Source organism: Lycorma delicatula, chromosome 1 (assembly GCF_047948215.1).
Source record: "Lycorma delicatula isolate Av1 chromosome 1, ASM4794821v1, whole genome shotgun sequence".
Taxonomy (NCBI): domain Eukaryota; kingdom Metazoa; phylum Arthropoda; class Insecta; order Hemiptera; family Fulgoridae; genus Lycorma; species Lycorma delicatula.
In genome coordinates, this window is record NC_134455.1 from 321,933,655 (window position 1) to 321,948,481 (window position 14,827).

A 14,827-nucleotide genomic window follows, 5' to 3' on the forward strand; every position below is an offset into this window, starting at 1 on the left:
ATTTCGGTTATGGAAAGCCACTATAAAGGAAGATGGAATACTAACATGCTAGCCAATTACTGTTGGACATTAATTCGGGATGTGCCTGAGGCTATTTATAAAAGAAAAGCATCAGCAAAATCATTCTAATGCAGATATGGCCATGCAAAATTATAAATTTCACAGATTTTAACTATATTTTCCCTTAATTTTTTTTGTAGTTAATTTATTTAAACTAAGGGTGATAGAAAAATTGTGTTTACAGATCTGTAATGTATGTAAAAACACAATTCAAGAAATGGTATCACACTTAGAGAAACATTAAAAACATTTTTTTTGTCTGTCAGTGTCGGATCAGTATGTTTTACAGAGGGTGAGTGCAATCAAAACCTAGGGCTAAACGATTTAATTTGCGGATAACCAAGATCCGGTCTATCAAGAGTGTACCCAGTGGGTTAAACAGTTAGTGCTTGTTTGATACATACGTCGTTTGAATCATGAAAATCAGATACTCTAATATATATGTCGCTTAAAATTTCTTTCAATAAGAAAATATGCATGTAAACGAGGCTGCATAAATTCAAGGGTTTTTTTTTTACTTAGTGACTTGAAAAATCTTACTAAAATGTATTGTCATCAGGAGTAAACCGAATGCAAAATTTCAGAGCGAATGGATAAGCTGAAGTGCTTCAAAATTTGACCGAAAGGTTCCATACCATGAATCTCGCATACATAGTCCAAGAGCGAGTTAATATAAGAGTGGTCAAAATAAGTTTGCTAAGTATTTGTGTCTTGTTTTATTCGGTTTATGAATTTATTTTTATTTTTTTTGTATAAATATAAAACTAAAAATAATTTTAAAATTTATGAAGTGAACTTGTAAATTAGTATAAAAAATTAATTAAATTAAAAAATTACTATAAAATTAAAAAAAAAAAATATATATATATATATATATATATACTGTAAAATTTATTATACCATATATATAATGTCTTCCATGAGTAGCATACTATAGCTCCGCACTAGATAGGCAACCATTGCCTAGTTAAGATCTGTGTCAATTCGGTTTGGACAAACTATATTACTCATTACCTAACTGAAATATATAAATTGTTAGATCAGGTATACTTACTGTTGAAGTTAAAAAAAGATTGTACTCATATAAAGCAGTAATATTTTATATTTTTGAACATATTTAGTACATCAATGAAAATTGCTTTTTTTTTAGTTTGTATATTTCTTAAACTATTTTTTTTAATTACATGAATTACGTTTTTATTTGCTTTTTTAGTCTAGTGTTGCAGCAAAACCAAAAGAAGTGAAACTTCAGAAATTCAATGAGATATGTCAAATGATTTTTCCTGTAATGCATCACTACTTTACTGAAAACTATTTTACTCCTGGAGAATGGTTTGAAAAACGTCTTGCTTATACTCATAGGTCAGTTTATGGTACTTTATAAATAATTTAAAACCCTCAAATGTAGTTATCAAATTTTCAAGTAATGACAGTGTCTGTGGGATAAGAAAAGGGATAAAAATATAACTCAGGATTATGAAAATTAACATAGTTTACCAATTACAACTTATTAGTCTAAACTATACTAGGAATTTTTTATCAATGTTTAGAAATTCTAAGTTTTTCATACCTTCCGATTTTTGTGCCCTTTCTAGTGTTGAAAATGTTCATGTTGTGAGTTTTTCTTGTGAGTGTAAAGCACTCAGTGTGAGTGCTTGTGAGTGTTTTTGTTCTTGATTTTCTTGTTTAATTTTATCTTATCTGTGTGGTGTCTTCTGATGTAATGCCAATTTCCTTCAGGTCTTCTCTAATTTCTCTGATCCAGTTATCAGCATCCTGTCGTGGTGTTATTTGAGTTGAGATTATACTGTACTAGCTGTTTCAGAAGTCTTGAATTTTGCATCCTCATGACATGTCCAAAGAATCCTAGTCTCCTCTTACGTATTTTATCAGTGATGGGTTCTAATTCTTTGTACATGACTTTGTTGGGCACAGTTCACTACTGTCCATATTTCTGGTACTTTTCATTGATGCAGGTTCTTCAATTTTCTGGAGTCTGTCTGTCTTTGATTGTTCGTTCAGGTGGAAGTGTTTCTGCTGCATAAGTGACTTCTGGTTTAATATCTTTGTTTTATTGTGTTTTTTTGTGTTTATTGATAGGAATTTTTTATTGTAAGTATACCAGGTTAATTTTTAAGCTTTAGCTAGTTTGTTTCTTATTTGGATTGATATTTTTTCATGTAGGTTGTTTGTTATTATTTCTCTGAAGTTTTAAAATTGGTTACTATTCTGATTTTATTACCGTTTATGTTTACTTATTTTAAACAAAATAACGTTTTTTGGGGGGCATAATTTCTGTCTTTATGAGTGATATTTTGAGGCCAATTTTATTTGCAATGATTTGACGTTCTAATAATTGTGATTTAGCTTTGTCGATGTTATTTGCTAGCAGTGACAAGTCATTAGCAAAACCAAGACTGTTTGTTTTGCTTTTCCGGCCTATTTTTACTTTCGGGGGCATTTTTTGATCCCTCATTTTCCCTCATTACAGTCTCTAGAGCACAGTTGAATAATAGCAGTGAGAACCTTGGCACAGTCCTGTTTTGATCTCAGATGCTTCCAAGAAATCGCCTCTGAATTTTACCTTTGACAGTGTTTGTGAGGATCAGTTTTATCATGTTTATTAATTTGGTATGTAGCCAAGGTGTCTTAGAATTTTTTGTAAGGATTCTCTGTGAATGCAGTCATAAGCCTTCTTGAAATTTATAAATGTTATCATCATATCTGTGTTTCTTTTTCTGTTGTAATAAATTATTAGTTTGTGATTCATGATCTGGTCTGGGCAGCTCCTCTAGGGTCTGAAACCTTTCTTGTATTCTCCTAGTTCTTTCTAGAGTTGTGAACCAATCCTGTTGAGGATGATTCTTGAAATAAATTTGTATGGTATGTCTAGGATTAACATTCCCCTGTAATTGTTAGGATCTGCTTTGTCTCTTTTTTGTGTAGTGGGTGGGTGAGGGCTGTCATCCAGTGTTCTGGTAGTTCTTCTTTGATCCAGATGTTGACAAGCTGTTGATGAAGGCAATTTTAGTTTATCTTCCTGCATGTTCCCAGATCTCTACCGAAGGCTGATCTTCTCAAGTCATAAGCAACAATAAGTTGTTGACTTAATGGAGAATAACCAACAAATCGTAAGATTCACCAATGACTTTGTGCAGTTTGTTAAAGATTTAACAGAATTGCAAATATTCATGAATGATCTTTTTGTAATTTGAAAGAGGTTGGCCTTCAGTTTAATTCTTCAAAAACAATGATAATATGTAATCATTGTATAACATCTGAAAGAATTACAGTGGAGGACAACAAATTGAAAAATATACCTATTTGGGACAACTCATCATTGTGAATAACTCATTACTTTCACAAGTCCTATGATGTATAAAACTGGGATGCAGAGAATTTGGAATTAACTGAATGATGTTCAAGTCCATTAAGCAAAACAGTAAAGAAAAGATTAAGATTAGCATGAGGAATGGAAAGATATATTCTGGAACTGATTAGGTAGAAATACAGCAGTCAGTATTAGATCTATTATAAAAATAACGGATATGGTGAGATGTATAAAACATCTTAAGGGGCAATGGGCAGAGCACATTCTAAGGAGAAAGGTAACCATTGGACAGACTTGGTGCTGGGACTGGTCTCTGAGTTACTTAACTCAACCAAGAGGAAGACCTGCATGGGATAAAGAAATCAAAGGGACTGCCAGAATCAATTAGAAGTAGAGGGCTCGAGACAGAGAGGAATGTAAGAAACTGGAGGCGGACTTTGTCACAGAGTGGTTAGCAAGAATAACCAAATGAAGTTACATCCACAACGGATTGATATAGCTGCAAATAATAAGTTGTTGACTTCTCTTAAATCAATTGCTGTAAATCAATTGAGATGGTAGGCTTGGTCTTTAGACCACAGGTTTTTACTCATTAAATCATCAACAATTTTCAACAGATATCTTACATCTTTGTTACGGTAATACATAGCCTATATTCTGTAGCATACTTTAAATCATAAATTAGCATTGCATACAAGGACTGTCCAGAAAAAAATAACCAAACATTTTTAATTACACACCAACAGAGATATTTAGTGATGTGTGATTGACAGCATTGTGTTCTGCAAAATCTCCTCTGTAACCACATGTTCTTGGATTGTTGATATCTCATTTAGTTTTTGTGTTATTGTTATTTGAGTGTAATGTGTTAGTAGCGATATTTGTAATGTGCGATTTTTGGGAACAACAATAAAATGTAAAATTTTATGTAAAAATAGGGAAAACCTTTACAGAAACATTTCAACTTTTAAAACAAGCTTACAGAGATGATGGTCTGGGTTGTACGCAATGTTACAAATGGTTTTCACAATTTAAAAGTGGTTGTCAATCAATTGAAGATGACCCTGAACTAGGAAGGCCTCGACTTCAACTGATGATACCTATGTTCAGAATCTCTATGTTTCAATCTGGTGCATGTAAATTGCCGATGACTGTCAGAGAACTTGAAGAAGAGGTTAGCATCTCAATTGGATCATGTCATCACATTTTGACTGAAAAATTGAACATGCATCCAGTTCCAACAAAGTTTGTTCCTCGTTTGATGACCGAACAGCTGAAAGAATATTGAGTGAACATTTGTTGACAACTTCTTGAATAAGCCAGTGACAATGAAACATTTATGCAAAGGATCATAATGGGAGGCGAATGCTGGATTTATGGCTATGACATTGTGATAAAGCAAATTTATCATGGACCTTAAAGGCCATTTCAAATGAAGTTATCCAGGATGCTTTGCGAAGTGGCAACACTGCATGGAACTGGTAGAAAACCTTGGGTTTCAGACGATATATTGCAGCTTATGGATGAACGTAGAAAATATAAGAATGCTAGTGATGAAGAAAGTAAAAGGAACTATAGACAATTAAGAAATGCTATAAACAGGATGTGCAAACAGGCAAAAGAAGAGTGGATTAAAGAAAAGTGTTCAGAAGTGGAAAGAGAAATGAACATTGGTAAAATAGACAGAGCATACAGGAAAGTTAAGGAAAATTTTGGGGTACATAAATTAAAATCTAATAATGTGTTAAACAAAGATGGTACACCGATTTATAATACGAAAGGTATTATAAATAAAATAAATAAGTCGAATAAATAAAGGTATTATAAATAAATAAATAAGTCGATAGGTGGGTGGAATATATTGAAGAGTTATATGGAGGAAATGAATTAGAAAATGGTGTTATAGAGGAAGAAGAGGAAATTGAAGAGGATGAAATGGGAGAAACAATACTGAGATCTGAATTTAAGAGAGCATTAAAAGATTTGAATGGCAGAAAGGCTCCTGGAATAGACGGAATACCTGTAGAATTACTGCGCAGTGCAGATGAGGAAGCGATTGATAGATTATACAAACTGGTGTGTAATATTTATGAAAAAGGGGAAGTTCCGTCAGACTTCAAAAAAAGTGTTATAGTCATGATATCAAAGAAAGCGGGGGCAGATAAATGTGAAGAATACAGAACAATTAGTTTAACTAGTCATGCATCAAAAATCTTAACTAGAATTCTATACAGAAGAATTGAGAGGAGAGTGGAAGAAGTGTTAGGAGAAGACCAATTTGGTTTCAGGAAAAGTATAGGGACAAGGGAAGCAATTTTAGGCCTCAGATTAATAGTGGAAGGAAGATTAAAGAAAAACAAACCAACATACTTGGCATTTATAGATCTAGAAAAGGTATTCGATAACGTACACTGGAATAAAATGTTCAGCATTTTTAAAAAATTAGGGTTCAAATACAGAGATAGAAGAACAATTTCTAACATTTAAAGAAACCAAACAGCAGCAATAATAATTGAAGAACATAAGAAAGAAGCCGTAATAAGAAAGGGATTCCGACAAGGATGTTCCCTATCCCCGTTGCTTTTTAATCTTTACATGGAACTAGCAGTTAATGATGTTAAAGAACAATTTAGATTCGGAGTAACAGTGCAAGGTGAAAAGATAAAGATGCTACGATTTGCTGATGATATAGTAATTCTAGCTGAGAGTAAAAAGGATTTAGAAGAAACAATGAATGGCATAGATGAAGTCCTACGCAAGAACTATCGCATGAAAATAAACAAGAACAAAACAAAAGTAATGAAATGTAGTAGAAATAAAAAAGATGGACCACTGAATGTGAAAATAGGAGAAGAAAAGATTATGGAGGTAGAAGAATTTTGTTATTTGGGAAGTAGAATTACTAAAGATGGGCGAAGCAGGAGTGATATAAAATGCCGAATAGCACAAGCGAAACGAGCATTCAGTCAGAAATATAATTTGTTTACATCAAAAATTAATTTAAATATCAGGAAAAGATTTTTGAAAGTATATGTTTGGAGTGTCGCTTTATATGGAAGTGAAACTTGGACAATCAGAGTATCTGAGAAGAAAAGATTAGAAGCTTTTGAAATGTGGTGCTACAGGAGAATGTTAAAAATCAGATGGGTGGATAAAGTGACAAATGAAGAGGTGTTGCGGCAAATATATGAAGAAAGAAGCATTTGGAAAAATATAACTAAAAGAAGAGACAGGCTTATGGGCCACATACTAAGGGATCCTGGAATAGTCGCTTTAGTATTGGAAGGAGAGGTAGTAGGAAAAAATTGTGTAGGCAGGCCACGTTTGGAATATGTAAAACAAATTGTTAGGGATGTAGGATGTAGGGAGTATACCGAAATGAAACGACTAGCACTAGATAGGGAATCTTGGAGAGCTGTATCAAACCAGTCAAATGACTGAAGACAAAAAAAAAATTTTTGTTAAGCATGATATATCAATATATCGCTGTCAGTTGTTAACATCAGTATCTTTCACTTTGATACTTTCCATTTCCAAGAGGTCGCACAATAGAAAATTGACTTAAATCTTTTTAAAAACAGCAAAAGCAAGCCCCTCTAATAAAAATAGATTTTTAATTTTCTTAGCATCTTTGTTTATACAAAAAATAAATATATTACAACATAAAAAGGAAAAAATCATTTGAAAATAAAGTAATTGAAGCATTTAGGAACTATTACTTGAATGAATCAGATTGATAAGATAACCTTACATTTAAAAAGATAGACATTAGTAAATACTAAATGTAAATTAGATAAAAGAAAATTTTAACGTTCAGAATCTAGGATGTTATCCCATATTCTACAATTTTCCCTGAGTCCTAAATTATTTTTGAAGTAATTGTGAATTTCATTCTTCATCAAGCTTTTTTCTATTTTATAAAAATCTCATCATGATAAATGAGATTTAACCCATCCTTGTAAAATAAAGAAGCTTGTATGTAAAAACTATAATGCTATAATTCGTATAATCCTTGAATATTCTATTTCACTTTTTCGTAACAAATTATAAAGAATTTAGGAATATAAACATTCTAGCAATCCCTTCACATGATGAAAACAAACTGTCATTTTTAGAGAGTGATAAGTAATTTAACCTAGAAGACTCTAAACTGTTGCAATTTTATTTGGTTAGGAAATCAGTAGCTGCTGCTGTGGTTTATGAAATGACAGTATGCATATATACCAGTTACAATCGAAGTTCACTTAGGCCAGATTGTGGTTTTAATTAGAAACCACTAACAAATTGTGGTTATCAGACTGGCCTGAGGAAGCAATAGTATTATAATTTAACTCATGATTAAGCATCATTCTTTCTACCTTCAATATGAAAAGGTTGTCACATGAAAAATGTTTAAGCTTTTCATTACTTAAGATACACAGTAAAATCCATTACTTCACAATTCATTTCAAATGTACAGGGTGGTACATGAAATGATCCAACATTTGATTTTGTTAAAAAATATTTATTTGAATTGCAATACAAAAAAGTAAAATACGTGTTTACTATATACCTGTTCTGCTTATCACGTGTTTAATATGACCACCTTCATGTCTACCAATTTCTTTAACACTAACTCCTATGTTGTTAATAATTACAGAACACATATCCTTGGTTATCTCGTTGCACACCTCAATGATCAGCACTCGCAGTTCCATCACTGTACGAGGATGTTTAGGGAAAATCTTTCTCTTTAGAAATCCTCAAAGAAAATAATCACATGAATTCAAATCAGGATGTTCGAGGGCCAGTTCTGTCCACATGCAAAACGATTAGGAAATTGGTTTGAAATGACATTTGAGTTAAAAGTTTCATACAGAAAGTCTAAAACAACATTAGTTGTGTGTAGTCTCGCTACATTCCACTTGAACCACTTGTTTTCTAGTTGAAACCCTTTTGCATGAAGCTGAGGAACAAAATTATTATGCAGCATGTTTAGTTAATGTTCACTGTTCAAAAAAAATGCCCCTGTTACCTCGTGACTTGAGATAGCGGCCCGTACCGTAATTCTTAGAGCATGATGCACCTTTTCATGAAGCACATGTGGATTTTCGGAAGGCCAAAAAATACACATTTTGTTTAGTAACAACCTTGTTGAGGTGAAAGTGTGCCTCATCTGAAAACCAAACATTGTTCAACAATACATTTTGGTTCACAGCCTGTTTAGCAAATTCCATTCTTTGATGTTTGTTGTCAACCGTTAATTTAGGTTACACTTATTTTGTACAGGTACAAATGCAAATCAATTTTTTAAATTCATTACACAGATCGCCTAGAAATTCAAGTTGTGCTGCTGCTTTTCTTGTTGATTTGCTCGGGCTTTTCAGCAACATTGCTCTGACAACTTCGACGTTCTGTGGAGAATGAAGGTTGACAAGTCATTCATGCTTACTCTCAAGTACTGAACCATCACTATTAAATTTTTTGTAAAGTCTGCGTATTGTTTTAAATGAGGACGACCAGCAAGTTTGAAAATGTGCATGAAACTGTCTTTGTGTAAGCACCACACATTTTGTTTCATTAAAAAACAACAGAATCTTCACGCGATGTTCAACAGTCAGTCTTTCTTTGTCAGCCATCTTGGAACAATACACAAACAGCACACTTGGAAAAAGAAGAAACTAATGTTCATGAACTGCTGTCACTTTTGCTAACATAAAACACAGTAATAATTGTTAATGTAAACAATTATTCCCAAAACAAATATTGGACCATTTCATGCGCCACCTTGTATATTACCAAATTATGTTATTAATAAGTAGGTTTATAAAATGATTTTTAAGATTGCATTACTGAAATATGATACGATTGATCACAATATTAGAATAATTCCTACTTTTTTTACTATCTTGAAATAATTTTTACTATCCTGAATCAATTCAACAATTAGGATTTTTTTAAATTTTATTTTTTATGAAGGCCTCCCAAATCCCTTTCTAACCATCTAATTTGCCCACAGTGAACCAAAAGGAGTCATCTAGTATGAGAGAAAAATATGTTTGGGGTAATCAAAAGACATATCAATATAATCTTTACTGTAATATTATGAAATTTAGATTGTTAAGATACATCATTCAGTTTGAGTTGACTGCATGCTATATAATAAATCTAAACTACTTTTTTTTGTTAAAATAAAACGTTAAACACATAAATGTTATGTTGCTTGAGAGTGGAATTGATTACTGAATCAAAATTTGTTCATATAAATTGTAAACAAACAAAAAACTCATTTTTCTTTTATACTTTCATGTTTCTATGAATTAAATTGAACAATTTTTCAAATTTATCCTTTTTACATTGTTTTGTGTAATATAGTTGAATCGATGTGGATTTTACAATTTTGTGAAAATATTAACAAATTATTTTGCTTTATTCATTTTTAATTCCCATCCTAAACAGCAGATTAATTTTCGTTTTTACTTTTGGTCATGAATGGTGTAATTGAACCGACTCATCAGTAAATGTTTCTGTACATACATAAAATGCATATAAAATAAACATATATATATATAAATGCTCAAAAAATAAATGAAAAAATCCTAATTTTTTCATTTATACATACAACATACTTTTTTCATTTCTATCTATACAAGAAGTAATGGAATCTCATTTTCTGTTATAGTGTGGCGTGTTCTTCAATGATAGGATACATCCTTGGACTTGGAGACAGACATGTCAATAACATCTTGATTGATAAAGGCACTGCAGAGTTAATTCACATTGATTTTGGTAAGTTAAATTGTAAATTATGGTATTGTGATACATGTCAAGAAGCATGAGGTATATAGGTTTGAAATGTATTACCAGTCCAATTGCTTTCTTTAAGAGAAATGGATAGGATGTTCCCTATCTCCGTTACTTTTTAATCTTTACATGGAACTAGCAGTTAATGATGTTAAAGAACAGTTTAGATTCGGAGTAACAGTACAGGTGAAAAGATAAAGATGGTACGATTTGCTGATGATATAGTAATTCTAGCCGAGAGTAAAAAGGATTTAGAAGAAACAATGAACGGCATAGATGAAGTCCTACGCAAGAACTATCGCATGAAAATAAACAAGAACAAAACAAAAGTAATGAAATGTAGTAGAAATAACAAAGATGGACCACTGAATGTGAAAATAGGAGGAGAAAAGATTATGGAGGTAGAAGAATTTTGTTATTTGGGAAGTAGAATTACTAAAGATGGAGCGAAGCAGGAGCGATATAAAATGCTGAATAGCACAAGCTAAACGAGCCTTCAGTAAGAAATATAATTTGTTTACATCAAAAATTAATTTAAATGTCAGGATAAGATTTTTGAAAGTGTATGTTTGGAGTGTCGCTTTATATGGAAGTGAAACTTGGATAATCGGAGTATCTGAGAAGAAAAGATTAGAAGCTTTTGAAATGTGGTCCTATAGGAGAATGTTAAAAATCAGATGGGTGGATAAAGTGACAAAAATTAAGAGGTATTGCAGCAAATAGATGAAGAAAGAAGCATTTGGAAAAATATAGTTAAAAGAAGAGACAGACTTATAGGCCACATACTAAGGCATCCTGGAATAGTCGCTTTAATATTGGAAGGACAGGTAGAAGGAAAAAATTGTGTAGGCAGGCCACATTTGGAATATGTAAAACAAATTGTTAGGGATGTAGGATGTAAAGGGTATACTGAAATGAAACGACTAGCACTAGATAGGGAATCTTGGAGAGCTGCATCAAACCAGTCAAATGACTGAAGACAAAAAAAAAAGAAAAGAGAAATGATGTTCAGTATGCAACCAGTCGATAAGGTGAATGTGTCACTTGTAAGGCTGAGTATCACATCCATTTCACTGGGCTTTGCATATTGATCTGCAACTATATAGTTCATTTTGGTGAAGAAAGTAGTAGATAGCTCTTTATTTAGTACATTCAGCATGGTATAGTTCCATGCCAAACTATACCACTGTGGATACCTTTGTAGGACCTGTTACTCATGGTAGTCTCCTAAAACCATTATGTGGCACATATAAACACATTTTAAACACAGATAGTTTTTGTTGGTCATACAGAAACTACTTGCTGTAACCTCTTAGTATCTTATTTGCACACTGTAAATGTGACGTACATAAATATACCATTTTTGTGATTATTTATACTTTCATTTTTTGGATAAATTTTGAATTATGCATCATGAAAGTAGTTATTGCTTTCCTCAGTGATACATTTCTGAATTCAAATTGAAGATATACGCAGTCGTTCCTGGAGAGAATAAATTTATTATGCTGAATTATATATATATATATATATATATAGTGAATTTCAAGCATCAAAATAGAGATGGTCTGTGTATAAAATTCTCTTCCAAAATTTTGCTGGTCGATTGGTAATAGTAATTTTGTTAAACAATGTTAATTTTATGTCATAAAAAATGTTATATTCTTTAAAAAGAGTACAACTTAGTTGTTATTTTTACATTCATCATTATCAGTCTGCCTTATTGAAACATGAATTAATTGAAATATGTTGAATATACTCAAGGAAGAAACATTGTAATTGTGATAATCATAGTAAAAATATTCATTAAATTAGTAGAGGAATTGAGTAGCATCACTTTTTGTTTTTTAAGATTAACGTATTTTGAAATTAAAAGATAAATTAATATTTATAGTTTCCAGTTTTATATCCAGGAGTTTCCTCCTTAACAGAATCTAAACTTTAAAACTTTATTATTATTATTTTTTTTTATATTTAAGAATAATAAGCATAGTAATAAATTGGGAATATATATTTTTTGTTAAGGTATTGCTTTTGAAATGGGGAGGTGTCTTCCTACTCCTGAAACTGTGCCATTTCGTTTGACAAGAGATATAGTTGATGGAATGGGGATTTCTGGTGTGGAAGGAGTATTTCGAAGGTAAAAAAATCCACTCATTCTAATCTTATCATTGTTTTCTTCTGTTATTGTTCAATGTCATCCAGTTTTAATTAAAATTTATCACATTCATTTATTTCAGTAATAGGTAACAATTTAGTTTAGAATAAATAAATATATACAGAAAGGGAGAGAATGACAAAACTCTGTTTGTAGTTTTTTTTCTGTTTGCACTGTTTTAAGTGATAATTTATTTTACTAAGTTTGATTGTTCATTTTTAATTCACACTAAATGTATTTTTATTAAACAGGAATAAAAAAAAATTCTGATTTCTTAAGTGCGATTTTAGTTATTAATATATTATTAATTATTTATTATTCTTTCCAATAATAATTTATGTAATTTATTGAAGTATAATTTTTAAATAAAAATTCACATTTAATAAATAGAATGTTTTTAAAACTTTTTATATAATTTTGTTTTCAGTTACGTGACCATTACACTTGCTTTTCTCACTCTGGCATCAGCTGATATTGCTGGCACATTTTTTTAGAGTTATGCATTTAGAGTGTGATTTAAAACTTTGTTAAATTTTATTTATATCTGTACTTGTACCACATCATTGTGTGTTAATATATTAAATAATGTTCAAGATGGTTAAGATGTGACCATTTGTAATATGTGTGAGAATATCCAAGTTATTGTCAATATTGGTGAATTTTGAGTATTGCTAAGGAGTGCTTTTAAGGGTTCTGTATCTTTGAAACTGAGTTCCATTTCATTAGCTTTCAGGCTGATCATTGTACAAATAGAGTAACTCAATTAATGTATTCCAGTGACATTATGTTTATTTGCTGATTGTGTTTTATGTCTAATGGTACTTCTAATTTAGAAAATCAATTAAAAGAGGGCTATATTGTTTCTGGAGAGATAAATTTTAAAACTTTTGTTTATAAAAATCATTGCAATCATTGTTGAATTGAAATTTACTTTCTAGCAATATTTAATATAAATAAATTGTTGGAACAGCAATGATAACTCCCTGTCTGCAATAATTAGAAATGAAATTTAAAAGAGAATTTAATTTAGGAAACTGACCTCTGTTCTTGGAAACTCTTAAAATCAAACTAATTCTGTCAAAGGAGAATCAATTTATAAATTGATCTATAAAGAAAATGATTTTAATTTAGGATATATAGGGCAAACTAATGACCTGAAGTTTATTTATTTTTTAACTGATGAATACTTGTAATAATTAATCTATAATGTTTCATTAATATGTATTGGCTAATTAATTATTATTACTTCTCAACTGTCTTTTTTTTTAATTTTTCTCATGCTAATTCCCCAGTATCTAGTGACAATGATTGCTAAACGATCAAAATTACCATTTAGTTTTGAATTTAAGTAATTTTTTTTTATAGTTTCTGAGTGGTTTCTTGTTTTATAGTGTGTTTAAATAACCATTTAGCTTAGTTCTTTCTTTGTGTATATTTACTACTTAACTTAATATCTATGAAAACTAACTTTGCCCTTTATGTTAGTATAATTGTTTAATTAATCAAATGCCAAATTGAAGTTATAGATTTTTAAATCCGATTCACTTACATAAACATATGTAAAAACCAAATAGTAAATCTAGCCCAAAAACTGAGGAGAAGAGCCTTCCAAATTATATGCAGAAGCCATCTTACTGCAGTGTCGGTGGAATGCCAATTATAAATATCACTGTCAGTTGATAAATATGAAGGTTTTATTTTTTAGTGATTGTAATAAGCCAGGAGTAATTATGGATATAATTAATGTAATTACAACATCGTACGTTAAATCTTAAGTCACTTTTAATGTTGCATGTATATTTAATTTGATTAGTTTTATGAAGTATTATTTCAGTTACTGTAATGTTATAAAAAATTTGCAGATGCTGTGAGGAAACAATGGTCGTATTAAGAAACTCACAAGAAACAATAATGACAATCCTTGAAGTTCTGTTGTATGATCCTCTCTATACTTGGACTGCTCTCCCTCAGAAAATAGTGAACGAGCAGATGAAGTTGTATGGTGCTTCTTCTTCAGGAGATATTGCTGGAAGCTCAGAAGGTAGAAAATATTATTTTGTATCATTTGATTCTATGATTCCTTGTTTAAATGTGTCTAGAGTTTCAGTTATAAGCATAAGCATACTCAAATAAAGTATAAGCATTATTCACTATCATTCAGGAAGGGTCTAATCCAATTCTTTTGATAAATGGAAAACTGATTTGATGGCTGACTCCAATTGTTCTCTCCTACATTGTTACATATCTTGCCTATATCTATCAACCTTCATCTCACCTCAATAAATTTAAAAAAAATAGTGATTGATATAGTACAGTAGGGTCAACAGAAGATGGTTTCTCAATGCCAGTGTTGAAATAATCTACAAGGCTTGATCAAAAAATTCATGAAATTTTAGTTTTTTTTCAATAATCTTTTATTTATTGATTTTTTCACTCTCAAATTACTCCCCTTCAGATATAACACATTTGTGCCAACACTTTTTCCATTCTTCAAAGCA

At 31.0% G+C, this 14,827-nt stretch overlaps 1 protein-coding gene across 1 annotated transcript in view; it reads left to right on the forward strand.

Annotated features, from left to right (window-relative positions):
• The window catches only part of tefu (Serine/threonine-protein kinase tefu), a 297,692-nt gene that overhangs the window by 271,528 nt on the left and 11,337 nt on the right, over positions 1-14,827 (forward strand). The window contains exons 50-53 of the mRNA XM_075382004.1: positions 1,274-1,422; positions 10,053-10,159; positions 12,197-12,311; positions 14,192-14,370. Coding sequence (XP_075238119.1) covers positions 1,274-1,422; positions 10,053-10,159; positions 12,197-12,311; positions 14,192-14,370 — 550 coding nt within the window. The remainder of the gene's footprint in view (positions 1-1,273; positions 1,423-10,052; positions 10,160-12,196; positions 12,312-14,191; positions 14,371-14,827) is intronic.